Here is a 23,062-nt window from a genome sequence, read left to right on the forward strand (position 1 = left end):
CGGAAGTCATTCGATTAGAATTAGACATTAGGATTTAATTTCATTTAGGTTTAAGAGATCCTGCAGTTATCTGCTATTGCTCAAGTGAAATGGGAGTTTAGCCTAAATACTTGACACTTCAGCTTATACTTTTATACAGTTTTTAATACTACATACACATTTGCTGTATTTTCTGGTTGTATTCTATTAAAAAGACTGAGAAATAGTAATATATGATCACTATACAAATCTAATGGTAGCATAGGGGCCTAACTGTGGGTTTACACCAGACGCGAGTTCAACGATTTGGCGAGTAAATTACATACAAAGTTAAGGCAAAGACTCGATCAGACGCGTTCTCGCATGGGGCGATGCGAATGACGCGATATGGGCGGCGTGTTTGCCGAGAAAACACACACCAGGGTTCCCGCGGGGTCTTAAAAGGTCTTAAAAAGTCTAAAATTCAGAAAGTTAAATTTAAGGCCATAAAAAGTCTTAAAAACGGCCAGATTTTCATCCTAGGTCTTAAATTTAAATAAACCAAGTCTTAAAACTCTTACCTCCGTTTATTCCCGAAAACGTTGCAAAAAATAAAATAGTAATTTAAAATGCTGTAGAACTAATCAGTGACGGAGGAAGAAAGTGTTTGATGGACGGGTCTCTAAAAAGAAAAGCTCTGCATTTCGCGCGTCACTGAATCGCACTTTAATCCAGTTTTTAATCATTCTTTTTTAAAGAGGATACAAAAAATGTAGGCTATTATAATCCTCGCAATTCATGCCATAAGCAATATTTCAGGTGTTGTGATCTGACTGCATACTGTAGGTTTGGCGAGAAACAAACCTTAAATGCAGTGTTGTATAAGCAAAAATGCATATAACGTATGGGTGGAGAAGGTGTAAAACATGTTAACAAGACACATATCAGCAGCTGACCATACTGATCTTCCAATATAAGTGGATTTTATTTGTCAAAAAAAAAAATGATATAGTACAAATATGTGTTTTGAGAATTTCTGAGATGATTGTGTCGCGTTGGTCTTAAATTTCACTTATAATGGTCTTAAATTTGACTAGGTGAAACCTGCAGCAACCCTGACACACTATTCACCTCAAACGCGTCTTCACTCAAGTTGAAAATATTCAACTCGAAGTTAAATCCCGCGAGTAATCTAGAGCAAATAACGCGATGCCCCACGTTTGGTGTGTACGTAGCATTAGACTTTTGCAACTTACAAAAACATTACTGGTGCGCATCTTGAGAAAAAACAATGGCAGTGAAATATGTTAAGAGGCATGCCTTTTAGTTACGTTTTCTTATAATAAAGGTGACCGTGACTAAATTCAAGTGAATAACAACTTAATGCACCTTTTGAGAAATGTCCTTTGTGTTTCGCTAAAAAGAAAATAATATGGGTTTTGAAAGACATGAGAATTTTCCAGTTAAACTTAAACACAATTTGCCTAAAGCAACAATGGCATTTATCATTAATCCACTTAACTACTACTTTATCCTAATGCATTTCCTGTTAGCATAGTGTGTTCTGTATTTGCTGTAGCACTTTGCATAACATTAGATCAAACAGAGAACAGAAGGAAATATTCACCAGATTTTCATTCCCAGAAATGTTTTTTAACTTGGAAAGCTTATTGTGGTGGGGGGTCGGAACTTGGGGCTGTTTGTATCAAATATCAGGGCATTTGCAAAATGAGCGTTTACTTTGCCAAGATTACAGCTAAGCTTTATCCAAAATGGCTCCGGTCGGAAAACTGCTGTTGATACTTTGGCAAGATGGTACTGTAAAAAAGCCACGTGTAAATTAGAGAAATAAATCCTTGGAGATCCAATAATGAAAACTTTCAGATTTGCTCTCAGAGACGCACTCGAGCACAAAGTCGTTTCATTTCGGCTCTCTGTTGGAGATCAGAGAGGGGCCAATGGAGGCCCCAGCACGGGCTTACTGCACTCTTGAAGCTGGTCACCCGCAGCGTGCGTCGCCATGGCAACGGGCAGCATATTAATCGGGAATAGTTTTGCATTTGTTACCTTGTCTTTTTGGACGATCAAGTCACATTCAGTAATGAACAATGACGAGAAAATACCTTTATTTTAGAAATTAGGTTGTGTATTAAACATGAACATTAATAGCTTCCGTCTAATGAAAGATAAAGGTGGTTTAACCCAACACTGTGTTTTTCTTTTGTTTCTCTTTCTCTTCTTCACCCTGACAGAGGGATATACCGTGAGTGGTAAGTTTAAAGCGACTGCATGTGAAGTGCCTGACAGCATGCTCAACATTTATTAACCAGCATAACCCTTTTCTCCTTGTGTTTGTGACCAGGGGCCTTGCTGTGTGTGTGTGTGTGTGTGCGCTGTGTGTTTTGTTGCCATTTCCTTGCCGGGAGTCATATTCTGATAAATATGCACAAATTGAATGCAATTTGTGCTTTGGATTGACTTTGGTCTATTGCAAAGTCAAGTCGGAATATGATCCCTGTGGGAAAATGTCTGTTGTTTATTTTGGTTCATATTTCTTTATTTTTTGTCTGGCAGCTGACCTAACGCTTTCTGGTGGCATGTTAAACAGTTATTAACACAATCTCTAAGCTGATGATGTGGGAATTGAAGCTGTAAAACAATATGATAATATATGACAATAACAGTGATGCTGTTTGTAAAAGTGCAAAAATTAATGTAACTCCTACAGTGAAGGAGGACTTTATATAAAATCCTGGGTTATATTCAACACTGCATTGGATAAAAAAGGGACAATCTCTGCTGCTGGGTTAAATTAACCCAGAAAATTTTTATATTTCACCGAACAATTGCTTAAAACCACCCAGCATAGGTTAGATCAGCCTGTTTTCGTCCCTTTTTGGTCCGACACTGGATTGAAAATAACCCAACATTTTTGTGTATGTGTTGATTTATTAAAACAGGCTTCTTACTTTGTAACATTGAAGATTTCATTATATTCAAGCCAAGTAATTGGCAGTCCCTCCAGAAAAATGTGATTATGTGAATGCATGATTTAACGCATAATCAGCCAAAGTCCGCATATTTATGTGCGGGATTAATTTTTTTTCAAATATGCTGCCCTTTCGCAGCATAAATTGCAGATTTCCATGCGCAAAATAATCCCCGCTATTTTTGTAGCAAAAATCACATATATCTTAGCAGAGAGTTGAAAAATGTTGTATTTACCTCATACAAGCGCAGCTATGTCCACTGTTGCCATGGGAACGTTATGAAATGACGTGATTATATGACATTAACATAATTGAAAAGCTGCAAAAGCTGAAACAGTTTTTGCAACTTCCCGCAATTTTTGCAAGTTCCCTCAATTTCATCGCATAAAATTGCATAAAAAGTCCTGCATATTCCATCGCATTTTTTAAGAAAACGTGCCGCAAGATCAAGGATTTTTGCCCGCAACAGTTACAAAAAAACTTTTTTCTGTAAGGACTGAATTGGGTTCAGATTCATTTGTTTTGAAATATTTTGTTATATATTCATATAATGCTATAAAAAAGTTTTTTAATAAAAAATATATAGGCATCCTTAAAATAAGATCTGTTTACTTTAGGAAGAAAATATTCAATATAAAACTTGATTTCAAAGCTTTAATTGTTTGTTTAACATTTACATTTGTGACCCTGGACCACAAATCACTATGCATTAAGAAGTATGCATCACTGAAAGCTGAATAAATAAGCTTACCATTGATGTATGGTTAGGATAGGACAGTATTTATATCTTTACATAATGTCCTAATGATTTTTTGCAAAATCAATCATTTCATATATTATTTATATGTATTGTTGTTGGCTATTGCCATAATTGTACAGTATTGTGCATAAGTCTTACGCCACCACCACCAGACTTGTTGTTTTAAAAGTTTTGGTGTCCATTTATATTTGTTTTTCAATCTATTTTATTAAGATACAAACAGAAAATACAGGAAATATGTACAAAGAAATAAAAGTTTCAGGACTAAATGTCTTTTTTAGGCATCATCTGTGTTAATTGTGACCTCTCTTGGCACTAAACACATCTTGAGCGTTTTTGAGCAGAATGAAGGACAAAGACTTATTTCTTTAAAATTAGGATTTCATTTTATTCAGGTTTAAGAGATTCTGCAGTTTCCTGCTATTGCTCAAGTGGAAGGAGAATTTACCCTAAACACTTGACACTTCAGTTTACATTTTTATACTGTTTTTAATATTACATACACATTTCCTGTATTTTCTGGATGTATTCTATTAAGGGGACTGAAAAACGATTATATATGATCACTATAACATTGCAAAAACAACAAATCTAATGCTGGCATGGTGGCCTAAGACTTTTGCACAGTACTGTACGTGTGCAAACTATGAGGTTTTATGGTCCAGGGTTACATTTAGGCATTTAGTAAATGCTCTTATCAAAAGCAACTTGAGCAAAACAGTAAAGCAAACAGTATAAATCATCAACAAATTGCTTTTACTTGTTTTAAATGTAATATCTTATGCAAATTTGCTTCATAAAGTACATTTATGTTGTTTTAAGGATGTTTAGAATACGAACTTACCATATAAGAATATGTGCATATACCTCTTCAAGGAGTGGTCCATTTTCTTAAAAGAAAAATCCAGATTATTTTCTCACCACCATGTCATCCCAAATGTTGATGTCTTTCTTTGTTTAGTCGAGAAGAAATTATGTTTTTTTTTAGGAAAACATTGCAGGATTTTTCTAATTTTAATGGACTTTAATAGACACCAACATTTAATACTTAACTCAACACTTTTTTTCAACGGAGTTTCAAAGGACTAAACGATCCCAAACGAGGCATAAGGGTCTTATCTAGCAAAACGATTGTCATTTTTGACAATAAAAATAACAAATATAAATTTTTAAACCACAATTTCTCGTCAAGAGGTCACAGAGGACGAACGCGAAACTTCGCCCCAGTGTTTACAAATGTGTTGAAAGAGGACCGTTCCTACGTTGTTATATGTGGAATGATACTAATTACTGTCTTTGTGTCAGTTTATTGTTTAAAATGGTCTGCAAATGTGCGTTTAATATATGTAACACGTGACCTCCCTACGTCACTACGCGTTTACGTAAGGTCGCGCTGGACCGGATCTAGAGGAGAAGTTGTGGTTTAGGGGTGTGTATTTGTTATTTTTATTGTCAAGGATGACAGTCGTTTTGCTGGGTGGGACCCTTGTTCCTCGTTTGGGATCGTTTGGAGTCCTTTGAAACTCCATTGAAAAAAACTGTAAAGTGTTGAGTTAAGTATTAATTGTTGGTGTCTATTAAAGTCCATTAAAATGAGAAAAAAATCCTGCAATGTTTTCCTCAAAAAACATAATTTTTTCTCGACTGAACAAAGAAAGACATGGTGGTGAGTGAATGGTCTGGATTTTTCTTTTAGGAAAATGGACTATTACTTTAAGTATTCGTTCAGAAATTGTGTGCTGTTCTCATGTTAAAATATCTTAGTGCCCTACTGCGTTTGCTGCAACCATGTTTTAAAAAGGTGACAGTGAGCCAATGGATAATGGATGGATGAAAACAATTTTGTATTCTGTGACCCAGTCACGCTGTCAGAGGAGGATGAAGAATGCAGCATTGATAAGCATCGAAATATCTCTGCTCCTTTTGTTGTGTCACAGGGGAAAGACCAACTACATTAATCTGGGATCCTTTTTGATAAAGCCGGTTCAGAGAGTAATGCGATACCCGCTGCTGCTGATGGAACTGCTCAACACCACACCAGAATCACACCACGACCGCAAGCAACTCACAGAGGCTGTGATGTCCATCAAAGAAATCAATGTTAACATCAATGAATACAAGAGGAGAAAAGATCTTGGTATGTGGCTTACATGTTGAATATCGTCACAGTTAAGCAATAATGAAGCACTTAGAGTAATCAAAGGATTAGTCCATTTTCTTAAAAAAAAACAGATAATTTACTCACCACCATGTCATCCAAAATGTTGATGTCTTTCTTTGTTCAGTCGAGAAGAATTTTTTTTTTTTTTTTTTGAGGAATACATTCCAGGATTTTTCTCATTTTAATGAACTTTAATGGACCCCAACACTTAACAGTTTTAATGCAGTTTAAATTGCAGTTTCAAAGGACTCTAAACGATCCCAAACGAGGCATAAGGGTCTTATCTAGCGAAACAATTGTCATTTTTGGCAAAAAAATATGCACTTTTAAACCACAACTTCTCATCTTCCTTCGGTCGTGTGACGCGCCAGCGCGACCTCACAAAATTGCGTAATGATGTGGAAAGGTCACGTGTTACATATATGAAACGCACATTTGAGGACCATTTTAATCAGTAAACTGACACAAAGACATTAATTAGTATCATTCCACATACAACAACGTCAGAACGGTTCTCTTTCTCCACACTTGTAAACACTGGGGCGTAGTTTTGCATACATGAGGTTGCGCTGGCGCGCCACACAACCGGAGGCAGATGAGAAGTTGTGGTTTAAAAGTGCATATTTTTTATTGTCAAAAATTACAATCGTTTCGCTAGATAAGACCCTTATGCCTCGTTTGAGATCGTTTAGAGTCTTTTTAAACTGCATTAAAACTGTTAAGTGTTGGGGTCCATTAAAGTCCATTAAAATGAGAAAAATCCTGGAATGTTTTCCTCAAAAACATAATTTCTTTTCGACTGAACAAAGAAAGACATCAACATTTAGGATGACATGGTGGTGAGTAAATTATCTGGATTTTTTTTTTTTTAAGAAAATGGACTAATCCTTTAATAGTTCACCCTGATAGAAAAATGCTCTCAAATTTTACTCCGATGTACTTCCTTTCTTCGGTTGAATGCAAATGTATAATTTTACATTAAAATACTGTCATGTTATGTAAGGATGCTTGTATGGGGGTCAACATAGCTCCAAAAAGCACATATTGAAAGTAATTCAAATGACTCCAGCGGGTTAATAAATGTCTTCTGAAGTGAAACAATACAGTAGGTTTGTGAAAGTAAATGATTAATATATTAAACTTATTTAGCCATCAAAACACTGCATATCCATGGAAACATAGGTCAGCTATATATTATTATCTGCCTGTTGTGTCTCCATGAATATTTTATAACTCAACAGCGCCATCTTTTGCTTATAGTGGTGAAGTATCGCAAGGGTGATGAAGATCGACTCATCGACAAGATCTCAAAGCTGAGTATGCACTCCATCATCAAGAAGTCCAACCGAGTAAGCAGCCATCTGAAACACCTGACTGGATTTTCACCTCAGGTAGGCTGTTATCATCACATCAACATTATCAAATCTGTTCACAAGCTCTGTTTACCAAACTATCCTTCACTCTTCTTCAGATCAAAGATGAAGCTTTCGATGAAGCAGAGAAAAGATTCAGACTCCAGGAGCGACTGATCAAATCTTTCATCAGGGATATCTCCCTCTATCTGCAGCATATAAGGGTACTGAAACCATTCTTAAATATACATGAATGTACATTATTATTACCCAAATTATGCATTTTATCTACTTAAAGTGCAATGCTCTACATAAACTCACAACACTAAGGTCACGTGTGTGATAACTGGAATCCGCTATAAATCACTTTGCATAAAAGTGTCTGCCAAATGCATTACATTGCAGAACATTTTCACTATTTAGCAGATCAAGACCATTAAATAGTTTTTAATGTTAAACAGGAGTCTGCGTCAGTGAAGGTGCTGGCCGCCATCAGTTTCTGTGACGTCTATACAGAACGACAACAGCAGATGGATCCTGAACGCTTCCAGAAAGCTCATCGATGTATCAGCGACAAACAGTTTACGGAGTTTGTGAGTATTGAAACTCAAAACCACTTCACATTGATGCTACAGAGTGAAATGGTGCGGCCATTAGCTGCCATAGAAAACATCACTATTACTATTGCTCATGCATAGTTTCTCATAAGTATTGAACTTTAGTATGTACTGTAATAAAGACAAAAAAAATCTGATAATGTACTCACCCCAATGTCATCCAAAGATGTTCATGTCTTTTTTTTTGAGAAAAACATTTCAGGATTTTCAATGCGGTTTAAAATTGCATTTTTAATGCAGCTTTAATGGGTCCTTAAAGGGAGACTCCACTTTTTTAATATTATTATTTTCCAGCTCCCCTAGAGTTAAATATTTACTTTTTTACCGTTTTGGAATCCATTCAGCCGATCTCCAGGTCTGGCGGTACCACTTTTAGCATAGCTTAGCATCGTGATCAAAAATAACCAAAGAGTTTCGATATTCTTCCTATATAAAACTTGACTCTTCTGTAGTTACATTGTTTACTAAGGCAGACGAAAAATTTAAAGTTGCAATTTCCTAGGCAGATATGGTTAGGGAAGCTGGAAAATTAGTATATTTTCAAAAAAAAGTGGAGAGTCCCTTTAGTCCAGGCAAAATAGCGTTTTACGACAGACTAATTGTAAAAGAATTTTTTTCAGCCTGGATCATTTCTATGAGGTGTCCAGAACAACATACTAAAAGTCCTAAGAAATCCTAGTTGAGGAAATATGTTAATTTTTCATCAATCCGAAATGTGTGCCAATCAGAGGTGTCAAGTAACGAAGTACAAATACTTCGTTACATTACTTAAGTAGATATTTTGGGTATCTATACTTTACTTGAGTAATTATTTTTCAGACGACTTTTTACTTCTACTCCTTACATTTTCACGCAATTATCTGTACTTTCTACTCCTTACATTTTAAAAATCGCCTCGTTACTTCTATTAATTTCAACTTGTTTTCTTTTTTACATTCCGGCTTGTCATCGTTAAAAAAACCTATCTTGATAAATTGCATCATCCAGATGAAAGCGATTGTGGTTGGATGAGAAGTATAAACATAGACCATTCCGACTCCCTATTGGTTTGTACGCAATCCCCGCCCCCCCAGCTGACTGCAGATGATCAAAAGTTTGTTCGATAGCACTGCACAGAGAAACATAAAAGAACCGCGAGAGCGATTAGAAAGCATGCAGAGTGTCTCCCCTCGCGATGCTTTGATATCATCCGCCATCTGTTTGTACAGTAACAGAACGCGGCATTCTGTCTTCAAATGGAAAAGTACGAAATTAAACTCGCGCATCACTTTCAGGTCAGTTTACATTCATAGCTGGCTGCTGACACCAACTCATCTGTGTGATTTAAATAGTGTAACAATACCAATTTATATCATGTAACTTCAGTTGTTCAACTTAAATGACATTGTGCTGCGTTGCGTTTTGAAGCATGGCAAAGATATCTATGCTAAAGACATTGTTGTTTTGTATATTCTAATAACTGCCGTAAATTTTATTTGCATTAACAAAACCTACTTAGGTGAATGCTTGAGTGTTAAATCAATGAAACACATAACCATACATACCAACTTTTGCTTTTGTTAATAGACATCAGCTGTTTCCTTCAACCTGACTTTTAATTTACTTACAATAAAGACATTTAGTAATTCTCCAAAATTGCTTGAATTTATACTGACTAAAGTAAAGTATCCAAAAGTCCATTAGCTACACAAGTACAGATGCAGAAATATAGGCTATAATTGCATATTTGTAGTTTGTGTTGCTGTCAAAATACAATTATAAATGATAACAATAGCATATTTGTATTCTCACACATACTATAGTTGTGTGTGATTTTGTTGTGTTTTAACTAAAGAGGGCACCGCTGTAAAAGTTTGGCCACCAGCGGCAATGCTCTGAAGATTGACTTTTTGCACCATTACAATATTTATAGGCAACTAGTCATTATATCTTCCTCTCTATGGAACACATGTTAATGCTCAGTAGTACACATATATGGATCTTTAATGCAGTTGTTATCAAACATTTTTTGCGGCCTCCCTTGTGTACAGTGGATTGACATAAATATTCTAAAACTTAAAATTTGAATTAAACAAAACATTTTAAATTATACAATTTATTGCTTTTGTTTAGTAGCCTTATTTTTCTGAGGTTTAATTACACAGAATTTATAATAAAGTAATGTATTTCATAAAATATTATAAAACTGGGGCCCCTGGCACCATCTGGCGACATCCAGTTTGAGAACCACTTCTTTAATGTATTTGTTTGCATTGTATTGAAATGCGTTCATTTTTAATGGGCATATACCGTATGTGGTTGAAACAGATAGCCTAGTGCAGGATTAGGCAACATGGAGTGCCGATGTCCTGCAGTGTTTAGCTCCAGGTCTAATCAAGCAGACCTGAACAAACTAATAAAGGTCTATAAAGTCACCTGAAACTACAGGTGACCAAGGTTTTATAAGGGTTGGAGCTAATCTGCAGGACATCGACACTCCAGGACTGACGTTGCCTACCCCTGGCCCTAGTGCATCCCACATTTTTTAACATTAACATTTTAATAACACTATAGTTATTATGGCCTTTAGAAACATTTTTTAGAGGAGATAGGGTAGTGCCCAAAAGGCCCCTGTGGTGCGGCCTAGGCTTTTTTCTCTAATGACATTTTTTTCTTTACATTACTTTTACTTTTATACTTTAAGTAGTTTTGAAACCAGTACTTTTTCACTTTTACTTGAGTAAAAAGCTTGAGTTGATACTTCAACTTCTACAAAAGTCTTTTAAAACCCTAGTATCTATACTTCTACTTGAGTAATGAATATGAATACTTTTGACACCACTGGTGCCAATAAGGCCAGACTACAATACACCCCAATGGGGCTATTTTTTTCCTTTACTCCTATCAAAATGAAACTTTACACAATGAAAGTACCCATGAAAAGTAATTTTTTTTGTATTACAAGTTGTTTTGAAAATTAAATTTAATATGCAAATGAGCTATACACTAATCGAATATGCCCAAAATACACCCAAAAGTAACTTTTTGGTATTACAAGTTTCTTTTAAAATGAATTTGAATATTCACATGAGCTTTACACTTATTTAATATGTCCTAATTTGCATAGACAGAAACACCATTCATATGTATGATAAATATATCGGCCCAATGTTCATCCAATCATCCTGCTGCTTTTAGACAGGCCTCTACCTAACCTACATTTTTTTCAATTCAATTTTATTTATATAGCGCTTTTCACAATTTGGTACCTTTTAGACCTATGCGTATGTGTTTAGTCATAGCAGTGATTAACAATCCCTACTGAAAAATTTAGCTAAGACCAGCATACGCTGGTAGCTGTTTTTTGCTGATTTAAGGTGGCAGTAGCTGGTTTAAGCTGGTCCTCCCAGCCTGGCAAAAAGTAACCTGGTGTTGGCTCGTTACGCTGCTTGGCTGATCAGTCATTATTGGCATTAATCTCCCATCCAAAACATGGCACCCCCAAGGTTTTGGGTCCATAGGTTCACTTCCCCCTTTCCACTTCATCATTTGGTAAAAGACCCGGAGACTATGGAACTTTGCAGCTGCTGAGGTTGGAGGGAGAGATTGAGCTTCCACTGGAGATGAGTTCTGAGTTACTTTAAAGAATTGCCTGTATCTTAGCATGTCCAGTGATTCATCCTTTTGCCCCCATACAGTGATACTAGAGCTTTTTCACCTGCAATGATGATGCCTTTTCCCACATTTTCCTGTGACTGGCTAAACACCTTAGTTTGTTTGAGAAAGCCTGTGTCATTCTTTACTTTTTTCAGTGCCATCCCTTTCCTATGCAAAATAGATGAGATGTAGAATTAAAGCCTCAAAATGATTAGGGTTGGATTGTTTGAAGAGCTCGATGTGTCATCTTGAATGGAAAAAGTTTGAAATCATTTAGTTGCTTTTAAATAAATATCTATAATACGGTAGTGTTTTCGTTCCCTGATTAAAATGTAAGTATGGAAAACAATTACAATTACACATTCTTAATAAAAATGTCATTTCAATTCTGAAACATAAGAGGATTTTATATAAATTGTTTCAGCACTGACCCATAATAGTGCCCCAACAAAATAAATGGCCAATTGCACTGCATTGTAATGAATGTATTTTGCAATGCAATTTTTTTACCCATATCAATGCTGCAAGGAAACCTCAGGTACATTTATGCTGTTATACTAGTGTGACCTTAAGGAAAAAAAGGAATCACACTGTAAAAAAATTCCGTAGAAATTGCAGCTGGGTTGCCGGTAAATTAGCGTAGATTTAAATTTCTGTTTTTTTACTGTCAACATTTTATTCAAAGTTAAATGAACATTAAACATTTACAAGTCTTTGTCTATAAAGAGTAAAACTAAAAAAACAGCATCAAGCAAAACATTCTGGGAAACAAAATCTGAATAAAAAACAGAAAAAGGTTGATGATGATTTCTGTTTCCCAGAATGCTTTGCATGAAGCTGTTATTGTATAGTTTTATTCTGTAAAGATGAAGGCTTGTTCATATTTCAAATGTATTTAACTTTGAACAAACTCTTGCCAGCAAACAACACAAATTTAAATCTACGGTAAATTACCGGCAACCCAGCTGCAATAACATTGTAATTTCTACGGATTTTTTTTACAGTGCAGTCTTTCTTGTGTTTTGTTAATGATTTACTGTGTTGATCTATTTTCTAACTTAACATGCATTTAAATTGTACAGATTTTGCTAGTCCTGCAATCAGTGTTGGGTAAGTTACTCAAAAAAAGTAATTAATTACTAGTTACTAATTACATCTTCAATCATGTAATTAGATTACTTTACAAATTACTCTCTTCAAAAAGTATTTAATTACTTATTACTAATTACTTTCTAAATCCTATTAGTACATGATACAAGGATAGGCTTGAAATGGCTCGAAGAAATAATAAATGAAAGTATATCAATTATTCTGGTCCCACTTTAGGGTCAAATTTTCTCTATTAACTAACTATTAACTACTTTTGCCTCAATATACTCCAACTACTGCTTATTAATGCTAAAGTAGTTGTTAATTTTAAGTATTGGTAGAAATGGGGAGGGTTAAGGATGTAGAATAAGGTTTTGCAGAATCAGGCATTAATATGTGCTATTAAATAATAAACAGCCAACATCTCATTAATATGAATCAACCAGTTAATAGTGAGAATTGTAAACTAAAACCATGTTAAATCCACTATTGTATTTTAGTATACATAATTGTTTTACAGTCCATACACAGTATTAAGTTACATCAGAAGTAACTGTAATTAGATTACAATAAAAATAAGAGTAATCCCTCACTTTACTTTTTCAAGGGAAAAGTAATTAAATTACAGTAACTTATTACTTAGTAACTAGTTACACCCAACACTGCCTGCAATTCAGGTTGCTTTAGTGAGGCAATTTTATCAGATGAATATAACCCAGAGGGGAAGAACCAAGTAAAGAACAAACCAGGAAATGATATGGGGGTGCCCGAACCAAAAGCCACAAAGAAGGGGTTGAGGATCCAGGCTGGATAAAAAACATAAAAAAATTAAAAAACAAAAACACACAAAAAACACAACCCTCCCCTTCTGTTCAGGCTTGTGTTCCTCCGTGAACCTGAAGATAATACCGGCGGGGGTTATACAGCTGGCAGGAACTACCAAGCCAGGCAGTTTTCAGGTTAGAGGCCAGTTTGAAAGCAGCAGGTTGATTGGATGAACATTGGGCCGATATATTTATCATACATATGAATTATGTTTCTGTCTATGCAAATTGGGACATATTGAATGGGTGTGGAGCTCATGTGGATATTCAGGTTCATTTCAGAAGAGGCTTGTAGTGCCGAGGAGTTGCTTTTGGGTGTGTTTTGGGCATGTTCGATTGGTGTATGGCTCATTTGCATGTTGAATTTGGTTTTCAAAGCAACTTGTAATACAAAAAAAATTACTTTTCATGGGTACTTCAACTGTGTAAAGTTTCATTTTGATAGGAGTAAAGGAAAAAAATAGCCCCATTGGGGTGTATTGTAGTCTGGCCTTATTGGCACACATTTCGGATTGATGAGAAATTAACATATTTCCTCAACTAGGATTTCTAAGGACTTTTAGTATGTTGTTCTGGACACCTCATAGAAATGATCTAGGCTGAAAAAAATTCTTTTACAATTACTTCTATTTTTTGCTCCAAAATGGGTTAGTTTGCCTGGACTACTTTAACGATCTCAACTGAGGCATTGAGGGTCTTATCTAGCGAAACAATCGTCATTTTCGCAAAAATTAAATGAACAATACGTACTTTTCAGCCAAAACTTCTTGGCTTGCACTAGCCTTGTGATGCGAAACTTCTGCCCCAGTGTTTAAAAGTGTGGAGAAAGAGGACCGTTCTGATGTTGTTGTATGTGGAATGATACTAATTAATGTCGTTGTGTCAATTTATAGTTTAAAACAGTCTGCAAGTGTGCGTTTCACAAATGCGCACGTCACACACCTAGTGCAAGACGAGAGGTTGTGGTTAAAAGTACATATTTAATATAAGCTGCATTAGAACTGCAATTTTAAAACCGCATTGAAACTGTAAACTGTTGAGGTCCATTAAAGTCCACTATATGGAGAAAAATCCTGGAATGTTTTCCAAAAAAAATTTCTTTCTTCTTGACTGAACAAAGAAAGACATAAACATCTTGGATGACAGGATGAGTACATATCCAGATTTTTTTCTATTAAAGTGGAGTAATCCTTTAACAAGTTTATAGAGTGCCGAAGGGATCATGTATTTTTGTAGGCCAACCCGAAAGTTAGCGCGACACTGGTTCCCTCAAAAAAAATCCCATAAATTTTTCCTATAGACTAATAAGCTCTCCGTTTAACAAAAGTTTAAGACACGCACACGTTGTGTCCAACATGATAATCTTCACAGATGAACACAACTTTTATGAATTTTGAAGTCTAAATGCGTTTACTAGAAATAAAAAGCAAACCTTAGGCTACAAGGGAACTACTCCATGTTCATTCGACCTCAAAGTCATCACCACCAAGCTTCTGACAACTCTTTTTAAAAATTTATTAAAAACATATTCACTGTTAAGGAAATACTCTGTGGATGAATCTTTGTTGGGAATTGTGCCCATGTTGCGTTGTTTTTGAGATCTTCATGAGTGATGTTTAAAGTGGGAGATAGCGTCTGTAGTCCCATGTAGCATTTTGTTAGCAACCACCCTTTTAAGACACGTAAAACTTTAAAAGTCACAAGTGAGGGTATTACTGCTTGAAAATGTACCAAAATCCCATAAAAAAAAAAAAACATTTACTTTGGGACGATGAAACCGGAAATGCTAAAATGCTAACTCACTTCCGGGTTTTGCCTTACAAAAATACAGCATCCATGCGGTACTCTATTTAATAATCAATTTCTCATTTATCCATAAAAACAAACAGATCAATGCACAGGGTTCCCACGGGTCCTTGAAATCCTCATCCCAAAAATGTGCACCATTAAGCACCATTGAAAGTGCTTAAAGGAATAGTCTACTCATTTTCAATATTAAAACATGTTATTACCTTAACTAAGAATTGTTGATACATCCCTCTATCATCTGTGTGCGTGCACGTAAGCGCTGGAGCGCGCTGCGACGCTTCGATAGCATCCAGCCCAGCCCCATTCATTCAATGTCACCACCTAGAGACAAAGCCAGAAGTGACCAAACACACCAACGTTTTTCCTATTTAAGACGAGCAGTCATACGAGCAAGTTTGGTGGCACAAAACAAAACATAGCGCTCCTCCAAGCGGATTCAAAAGAGGAACTGTATTCTATGGCGCAATAGCACTTTTGGGAGCACTTCAAATCGCCTGAAAAGTCCGCTCCACTTCTCACTCTCATAATGGGAGAGGGAGGGTGTTACTGCGCCGAGTCGAGGTGCTCCCAAAAGTGCTATTACGCCATAAGATGTAGCTCCTCTTTTGAATCCGCTTAGAGGGGCGCTACGTTTTATTTTGTACCACCAAACTTGCTCGTATAACTACTCGTCTTAAATAGGAAAAACGTTGATGTGTTTGGTCACTTCTAACTTTATCTCTAAATGGTACAATTGAATGAATGGGGCTAAGCTAAATGCTATCGAAGCGTCGCAGCGCGCTCCAGCGCTTACGTGCACGCACACAGATGATAGAGGGATGTATCAACAATTCTTAGTTAAGGTAATAACATATTTTAATATTGAAAATGAGTAGACTATTCCTTTAAATCTATTTTATGAAAGAAGTTTTCTGGAAAAAAATAATATTATTCCCTGTGTAGTGTAGAATCATCATAAAAATTCTAGTTCGCATCCTAAACTTTTCGCTTTAAATGCTTATATCTTCTGTATGCGAATGTTGATTCATACCAAAATGCTTTTTTGCATAGTTGTGTTTGACAAATGAAAACGTTTTACGTTACGTATGTAACTTGTTCCCTGAGAAGGGAATGAGATGCTGCATCTCCCTTGCCATACTTCCTGCGTCCCTGTAACGCCGTCTTTGGCAATATTTCAGGAAGCGATATATTTCCTGGCTCTCGCGTCACCCTGTCTTTGTTGTTAAGCCTCACCATTGGTTGAAGTTGATATACACATTTACACACACTTAGCCCTGGAGGTGTCCCCAAATGTCATCGCAGTGAAGCACCGTGACTTCCCTCGAAAGGGAACTGTAACAATTTATCTTAAAAGGTACTTAAAATGTCTCACTTAAAATGTGTTCCCACATTTAGTCCTTGAATTTGAGGGTATTGCACCTGGAAAGTCCTTGAAAGGTCCTTGAATATGACGTTAACTAAGGCGTGGGAACCCTGAATGCAGTATGTTCCCATAATGTTGAATCTCATTGGTACTGTAGTGTACACTAGTGGTAGTAGTGGGGTCACATGACACACAAGAACCAATTAAATTCAATGTTATCTACACACCGTCATAATTGAACTTAAAACACTGATGTTTATGTTGTAACGAGGCTGTAAAATATATATTTTCGTATTCTGGTAAGCTATTCGTTTAAATCGTTGTTCAACTTCACGTGTGTCTTTCTCTGAGCAGAAAGAGAGGACAGAAGCTCTGGTCATCGCTCCTCTCACCCAGTTGCTCAACATGTTCGCTGGGCCGCACAAACTGATACTGAAGCGCAAAGACAAGCTTCTAGACTACGACAACTGTAAGGAGCGCGCGGAGAGGTTAAAAGACAAACGTGTCCAGGAGGAACTCCAGGCCGCCAGGAACAACTACGAAGCCCTAAACGCCCAGCTGCTCGATGAGCTGCCGAAATTTCACCGCACGGCCGAAGAGCTGTTCATCAGCTGCGTGAGAGGCTTCGCACATGCCCAGAAAGACTTCATCTCGCTCACAGTGCGAGAGCTCACGCCACTTTTGCAGGTCAGGAAATCATCTGAATCAAGTTGTTTTTGTCCTCATGTTTCTTTTATGCATCAGTTTTATTTATCTCTGTTTTCTTGGTAGCTGTCTGGATTGGCTGGTACAGAAGGGAATCTGGTATCCTTGTTTCAGGAGGAACACACACGTGTGATGGATTTACTCCAGAGCTTCAGTTTCTTCCCTGACAACCTTCCCACTACTGTGCGCAAGACGATTGAGAAGAAGACTGTGGAAAAGCAGAGCTCCAAGAAACTTCAAGGCCCTGTAAGTTTCCATAATGCAGCCTTATGCAAAACAAGACAGTATTTCGTCTTTACTCACTCTCTTGTTTTTCTTTTTTATGCCTGGCTGTGTAGCCAAACTACGTGTTGCAGACCGACAAGCAACGAGCTGGGCTTCTGGCAAGATACGGACCAGAAAAACTCTTCCAGGCTGACAGGAACTTTAATGCAGCACAAGACCTGGATGTGTCTTTACTGGAGGGAGATATAGTGGGGGTCATCAAACAGCAAGATCCCATGGGCAGTCAGAACCGCTGGCTGATAGACAATGGAGGTTTGTGATGCATTTGCTATATGTGGTGCCTTTCCATAAAGCTGACTTTCCACTGTACATGACGGCCAATAAACCAAAATTCATTCATTTCCTATGGAGAGTTGCAAAGGGGCTGTGTTTGGTGCCGACCATCTGCGGATCCGTAATTTCTGGATCTGAATTGGGCTTTCACTGCAAAAATGGACTTTCCTACTAAGCATTTTTGTCTTGTTTTCAGTACAATTATCTAAAAATTCTTAAAACAAGCTCTACTTTTTTTATGAGCAAATGACCTATGAAAATAAGTCTAGTTTTTAGACCAAAAATATAAACTTTAAGTAAATTTGTGCTTACACTGCAGAAAATTATTTTCAAGAAAAAAGCAAAAAAACAAACATTTTTCTTAAACACTAAATTCAAGAAAAATTTGCTTACCCCATTGGCAGATTTTTTGCTTGTTTTATGCACAAAATCACTTAAATTTGATATTTTTGGTCTAAAAACTAGACTTATTTTCTTGGGTCGTTTTGCTCATTAAGAAAAGGCATCTTAATTTAAGAATTTTAAGATATTTTTACTGAAAACAAGACAAAAATACTAAGAAAACTTTTTCTTGAAAATATTTTTTTGCAGTGTAAGGGGTGGTTAAAATTTCGCGTCTAAAACCGCACGGAAAACGTAATCAATGGTTGCGTGCCGCGGCCATGTCGCTTCCGTTATGAGCATGCATATCACGCACCTACATTTGAAATAATGTACTTGAGCATGCAAAAGATGCGATATGTGAATCGTCTCTTAAACAAGCAAAAAAATCTGCCAGTGGAATAACAAAAATTTTCTTGAAATAGGTTTATTTTTTTCATAAACACTTTTAACTTTTTTCTTATTCCATTGCAAAACTCTTTTGCTTGTTTTAAGCACAAATTCACTTAAATTGTATATTGTTTATCTAAAAACTCGACTGATTTTCCTGCTTATCAAGAAAATACATCTTAATTTAAGAATTTTTAGATAATTTTACTACAAACAAGACAAAAATACTAAGAAAATAAGTCATTTTTGCAGTGTAGTATTTTGTCTTGTTTTAAGAATTTTTTGATATTTGTACTGAAAACAAGCTGTACTTTTTATGAGCAAAATGACCTACGAAAGTAAGGCTAGTTTTTAGGGAAAAAAAGAGTATAAAATTTGAGTGAATTTGTGCTTAAAACAAGCAAGAAAATTTGCCGATGTGGTAAAGAAATTTTTCGTGAATTTTTTTAATTAAGTGTTCAAAAAAATGACTTTTTTATTTTATTTATTTATTTATTTGAGCAGAAGCCATTCTGCTCAAAAGGAGTGGGCCGAAGCAAAAAGCTTATAAACGCCCTCCCCAATTTATATTATAGTAATACAAAAATCATAATACAACACAACACAAAACCACAATACAACATCAAACAAAACAAATCAAACAATATGCAATAAAACAAAAATGTATATACTTTCTTACTTATTTTTCTTGTTTTCTGTAGAAATATCTAAAAATTCTCAAATCAAGATAAAATTTTGCTTAAAACAAGCAAAAACATCTGCCAATGGGGTCAGAATTTTTTCTTGAATTAAGTTTTTAAGAAAAAAGTAAACTTATTGTAAGATTTTTTTTCTAACCCCATTGGCAGATTTTTTTGCTCGTTTTAAGCACAAATTCACTTAAATCGTATATTTTGTCTTAAAACTAGACTTATTTTCTTAGGTCATTTTGCTCATCAAGAAAATGCATCTTGATTTAAAAAAAAATTGATATTTGTACTGAAAACAAGTAAGGGATTGTGCACACCAAAACTTTTACGCCCGCGGCCGGCGCATGTTTTCAATTGTTTTCAATGGAAGCTCAGCGTTTTTCAAATAAGCCAGCAGCTAGCAGTCTTCTTTCTCCCAGCGGTTTTTCCGTGCTGAGCGCCGAGAGTTGAAAAATGTTCAAATTTGAATGAAAAGCTCCGCTCGTCAATGTCAGTTCTCATGCGGTAGTCCAATCACAGTGGAGGAGGGGCGGGACAAGTATCACAGCAACCAACCGTCTCACAGCTGACGTATCAGAGCTACCAAAGCCCTTAGCTGAAGAAAGCTGGAACTCAGCTGAAAAACAGCTGGCATTCGGCATTGTCTAGGCATTTTCAGACGCGTTTAAAAGTTTTGGTGTGCACAACCCCTAAGAAAGTCATTTTTTTCAGTGTACGAAAAATGTTTTAAGATTTTTGTTCTTGCCTGTTTCGCAGATATTTTTGCTTGTCTTAACCACAAATTCACTTAAGTTTTATTTATTTATTTATTTATTTATTTATTTGGCCAAAAACTTGACTTTTTTTAGATCACTTTGCTAATCAAGAAAATGCATCTTGATTTAAGATTTTTTTTTAATATTTTTACTAAAAACAAGACAAAAATACTTTTTGCAGGGTAGGATGTGTAAAAAATTGTGCAAGTTGTGCAACTAAACCAAATGCGATACGCAGACCGGAAGTATTTTAGTGTATTCCAATCAAAACACTGTGCAAGGTAAAATTATTAATAATTTTTTGTTTAACTTTATCAGTAACACTTGAATAAAAAAAAAGGATTAATTACTGATAGGTAAAAATCATTAATTTAATATTTATACATTATTATTATTTTAGTCTCCATATAATCTCTCCAAAAAAGCATAGCTTTTTATTGTTTCATTCATTTGCATTAATTAATTTATTTCACTATGGTTAAAGGTATTGCGGAGGATTTTCTTTTTCCGGGTGGATCATCAAGACTATTGGTTCTCCTAGTTGTCAATCAGGAGTGTTGCGCAATTTCATTTTTTTTTAAACCTGGAGAAGGCGGTTCTTTTCTAAAATTCGAGAAAATCCTCCGCTATACTTTTTAATATTAGAATGAAGTCTCTGATTAAACTGAAATTTTATTACAACTCCCACTAGGGGGCGAACTCTAACAGTCCCATCCGAATGTCATATACAGTGGAAAGGTGGCTTAAGTATTATGTTTGTTCTTTATTTAATTTTAGCCAATAACTGTTTTTTTGTGTGTTATGCACATAATTTGTTTGGTTACAATCCATTTTTTTAAAAAGCAAACACCGTTTTAGAAAGTGGGTGTTGTAAATGCATTTGTTTTTTTTCCCCCGTTTCTGCAGCTACAAAGGGCTTTGTGTACAGTTCGTTCCTAAAGCCCTACAACCCGCGCACGAGCCAGTCAGATGTTTCCATTGAGAGCCAGTCATCAAATGAATCGGGCTATGGTGGCTCCTCCCCTAGGTTCTCACGGCAGAACAGCGACAGCACTCTCGTCTTCAACCAAGAAACGGCGACTGTCAGCTTCTCGACGGCCACGCCTCCCCTCCAAACACACACTCGCCATGACACGACCCCTAGGAAAAACAGAGAGGCCTCCACCAATCAGAGAGATTCCCTCGACCCCACCTACAGAAACTCCCCAAACGGCAAAGAACCGTCTGAGACAGCCTTACGAAATAACAGGGACTATGAACCTTCATACAGAAGTCCCACCAATCACAGAGACTCTTTAGACTCGGGTCAGATCACGCCGACCAATCACAGAAACCCCTCGGACTTCTCGGAGACGGACTCCTCCAATAGGAACTCTAGATACGAGTCGTCTTCGAGGTACAGCAATGGTTCAAACGGTTCGCTGCAGAGACGAAATGGAGATTATTCGGTACAGCAGAAGAGTCCACAGTACCCTCCTGATGAATTTATAGATCCAGAACCAGAACTGGATGGCCACCAGGTATGTTTTATATATATATAGTACACATTGTAAGCTTATATAAATTAAATAAATACTTGGTTTAGCTTCACAAGGGTCATGGGTTCAAGCATAGGGAACATGCATACTAATATAATATTTTTTTTATAATTCTCTGTATTCATTTTTTCCTTTAGATATATTATGCGATCTACTCATTCAGTGCCCGGTGTTCGAATGAACTCAGCGTTTCAGCCAATCAGAGGGTCCGAATCCTTGAGTTCCAGGACATGAATGGAAACCAGGAGTGGTGGCTGGGCGAGGCCGGGGGGCGAAGAGGTTACATCCCATCCAATTACATACGCAAATCGGAGTACACATGATCTTCAGCCACACCAGACGACAACTCAGTGAGGAGAAAAACACTACAATAGGACATGTTTGTGCCTTAACTATTACGGAAATGCACTGATGTGGTGAACTGGTTATTGCTGCCAATACTGGATGAAAACATCACCATAAAAACAGCATTTAATGCTCCAGTCTCTGTATTTTGTAGAAGTGAATGTAACTCCTGTGTGCCTCCTTGTGGTTGAAGAAGGAATAGCACACGACTGTGCATTGTAAAACGTTTGGTTTGGGCGTACCCAGGCTCTAGCAGAGTACTTTGGTTATAGTGTTTGCGCTTAAATGCTCGTAGAGAGTTTAAATCTCTTGAATGTTTAAGAGTGGACTTGTTTAGGACGTGTGTACGACCTGGAGAGAGACTGATGTTGATCCAGTACTGGCATGGTGGTGATGCCCGTAAGCATGCGAGAGTGAATGAATGAATTACAATTGCGTTGAGTGTGTTTGAATTTAGCCTCCATTACGGCTCTCAGATCATAGCGATATTATCACTGGTGACTGTTTCATATTCCTGAAAATGTACATAAATGAAATGCAGCAGACACTTTTTTTTAAGGTACAGTGTTTTTTTACCTTTTTACTTTTGATAGCATTGAGTTTGCACTTGTGAATGATTTTGCAAATTAATCTTGTTGTTCTGAGCTGTTAAGGGCACCATTGAGCTCATTTTTTGATGTGATCCCTAAAATATGATCCCACCCGTCATATTTATCTGATGCTGTATATACTGAGAATGTACTTCTGCACTCCAGTGTCAACTGATCTGTTTCTCTTCTTTTGAATAAAAATACATCAGTTGAAAACAATAGTTGTTTAAGTGTTTTATCTAGATAGATTGATTGTTTTGCTTTTGAATTCTTATGCATTTTAAAAGTCTGAGATTGAAGTGTTTGTAGTGTTAGTGTATGTTTCTTATCACATAATGAATATTAATAAAACCGTTAAAAGCCTACACTTTAAGAAATGTACTGTCACTGAGACGGTGCACTTTAAAAGGGTCCTAATACCATTTACACTGCAAAAAAATTATTTTCAAGAAAAAAAATTCTTGGACTTTTTGTCTTGTTTTCGGTAAAAATATCTAGAAATTCAAAAATTGGGATGCTTTTTCTTGATGAGCTAAACGACCCAAGAAAATA

General features: G+C 36.3%; 1 protein-coding gene across 5 annotated transcripts in view; it reads left to right on the plus strand.

The window, feature by feature from the left end:
• The window catches only part of dnmbp (dynamin binding protein), an 80,523-nt gene extending 57,794 nt beyond the window's left edge, over positions 1–22,729 (plus strand). For 4 of the 5 annotated variants that reach the window (XM_055176474.2, XM_055176475.2, XM_055176473.2 and 1 more), the window contains 10 exons: positions 2,211–2,228; positions 5,646–5,845; positions 7,130–7,260; positions 7,341–7,445; positions 7,683–7,814; positions 16,914–17,246; positions 17,331–17,510; positions 17,603–17,801; positions 20,944–21,557; positions 21,713–22,729. In XM_055176474.2, coding sequence (XP_055032449.2) covers positions 2,211–2,228; positions 5,646–5,845; positions 7,130–7,260; positions 7,341–7,445; positions 7,683–7,814; positions 16,914–17,246; positions 17,331–17,510; positions 17,603–17,801; positions 20,944–21,557; positions 21,713–21,898 — 2,098 coding nt within the window. In that variant the 3' untranslated portion in view covers positions 21,899–22,729. The remainder of the gene's footprint in view (positions 1–2,210; positions 2,229–5,645; positions 5,846–7,129; positions 7,261–7,340; positions 7,446–7,682; positions 7,815–16,913; positions 17,247–17,330; positions 17,511–17,602; positions 17,802–20,943; positions 21,558–21,712) is intronic. The other variant, XM_055176476.2, reaches the window with a different exon arrangement.
• Positions 22,730–23,062: the final 333 nt, after the last annotated feature.

The sequence above is a fragment of the Misgurnus anguillicaudatus genome, chromosome 4 (genome assembly GCF_027580225.2).
Source record: "Misgurnus anguillicaudatus chromosome 4, ASM2758022v2, whole genome shotgun sequence".
In the NCBI taxonomy this organism is placed as follows: Eukaryota; Metazoa; Chordata; class Actinopteri; order Cypriniformes; family Cobitidae; genus Misgurnus; species Misgurnus anguillicaudatus.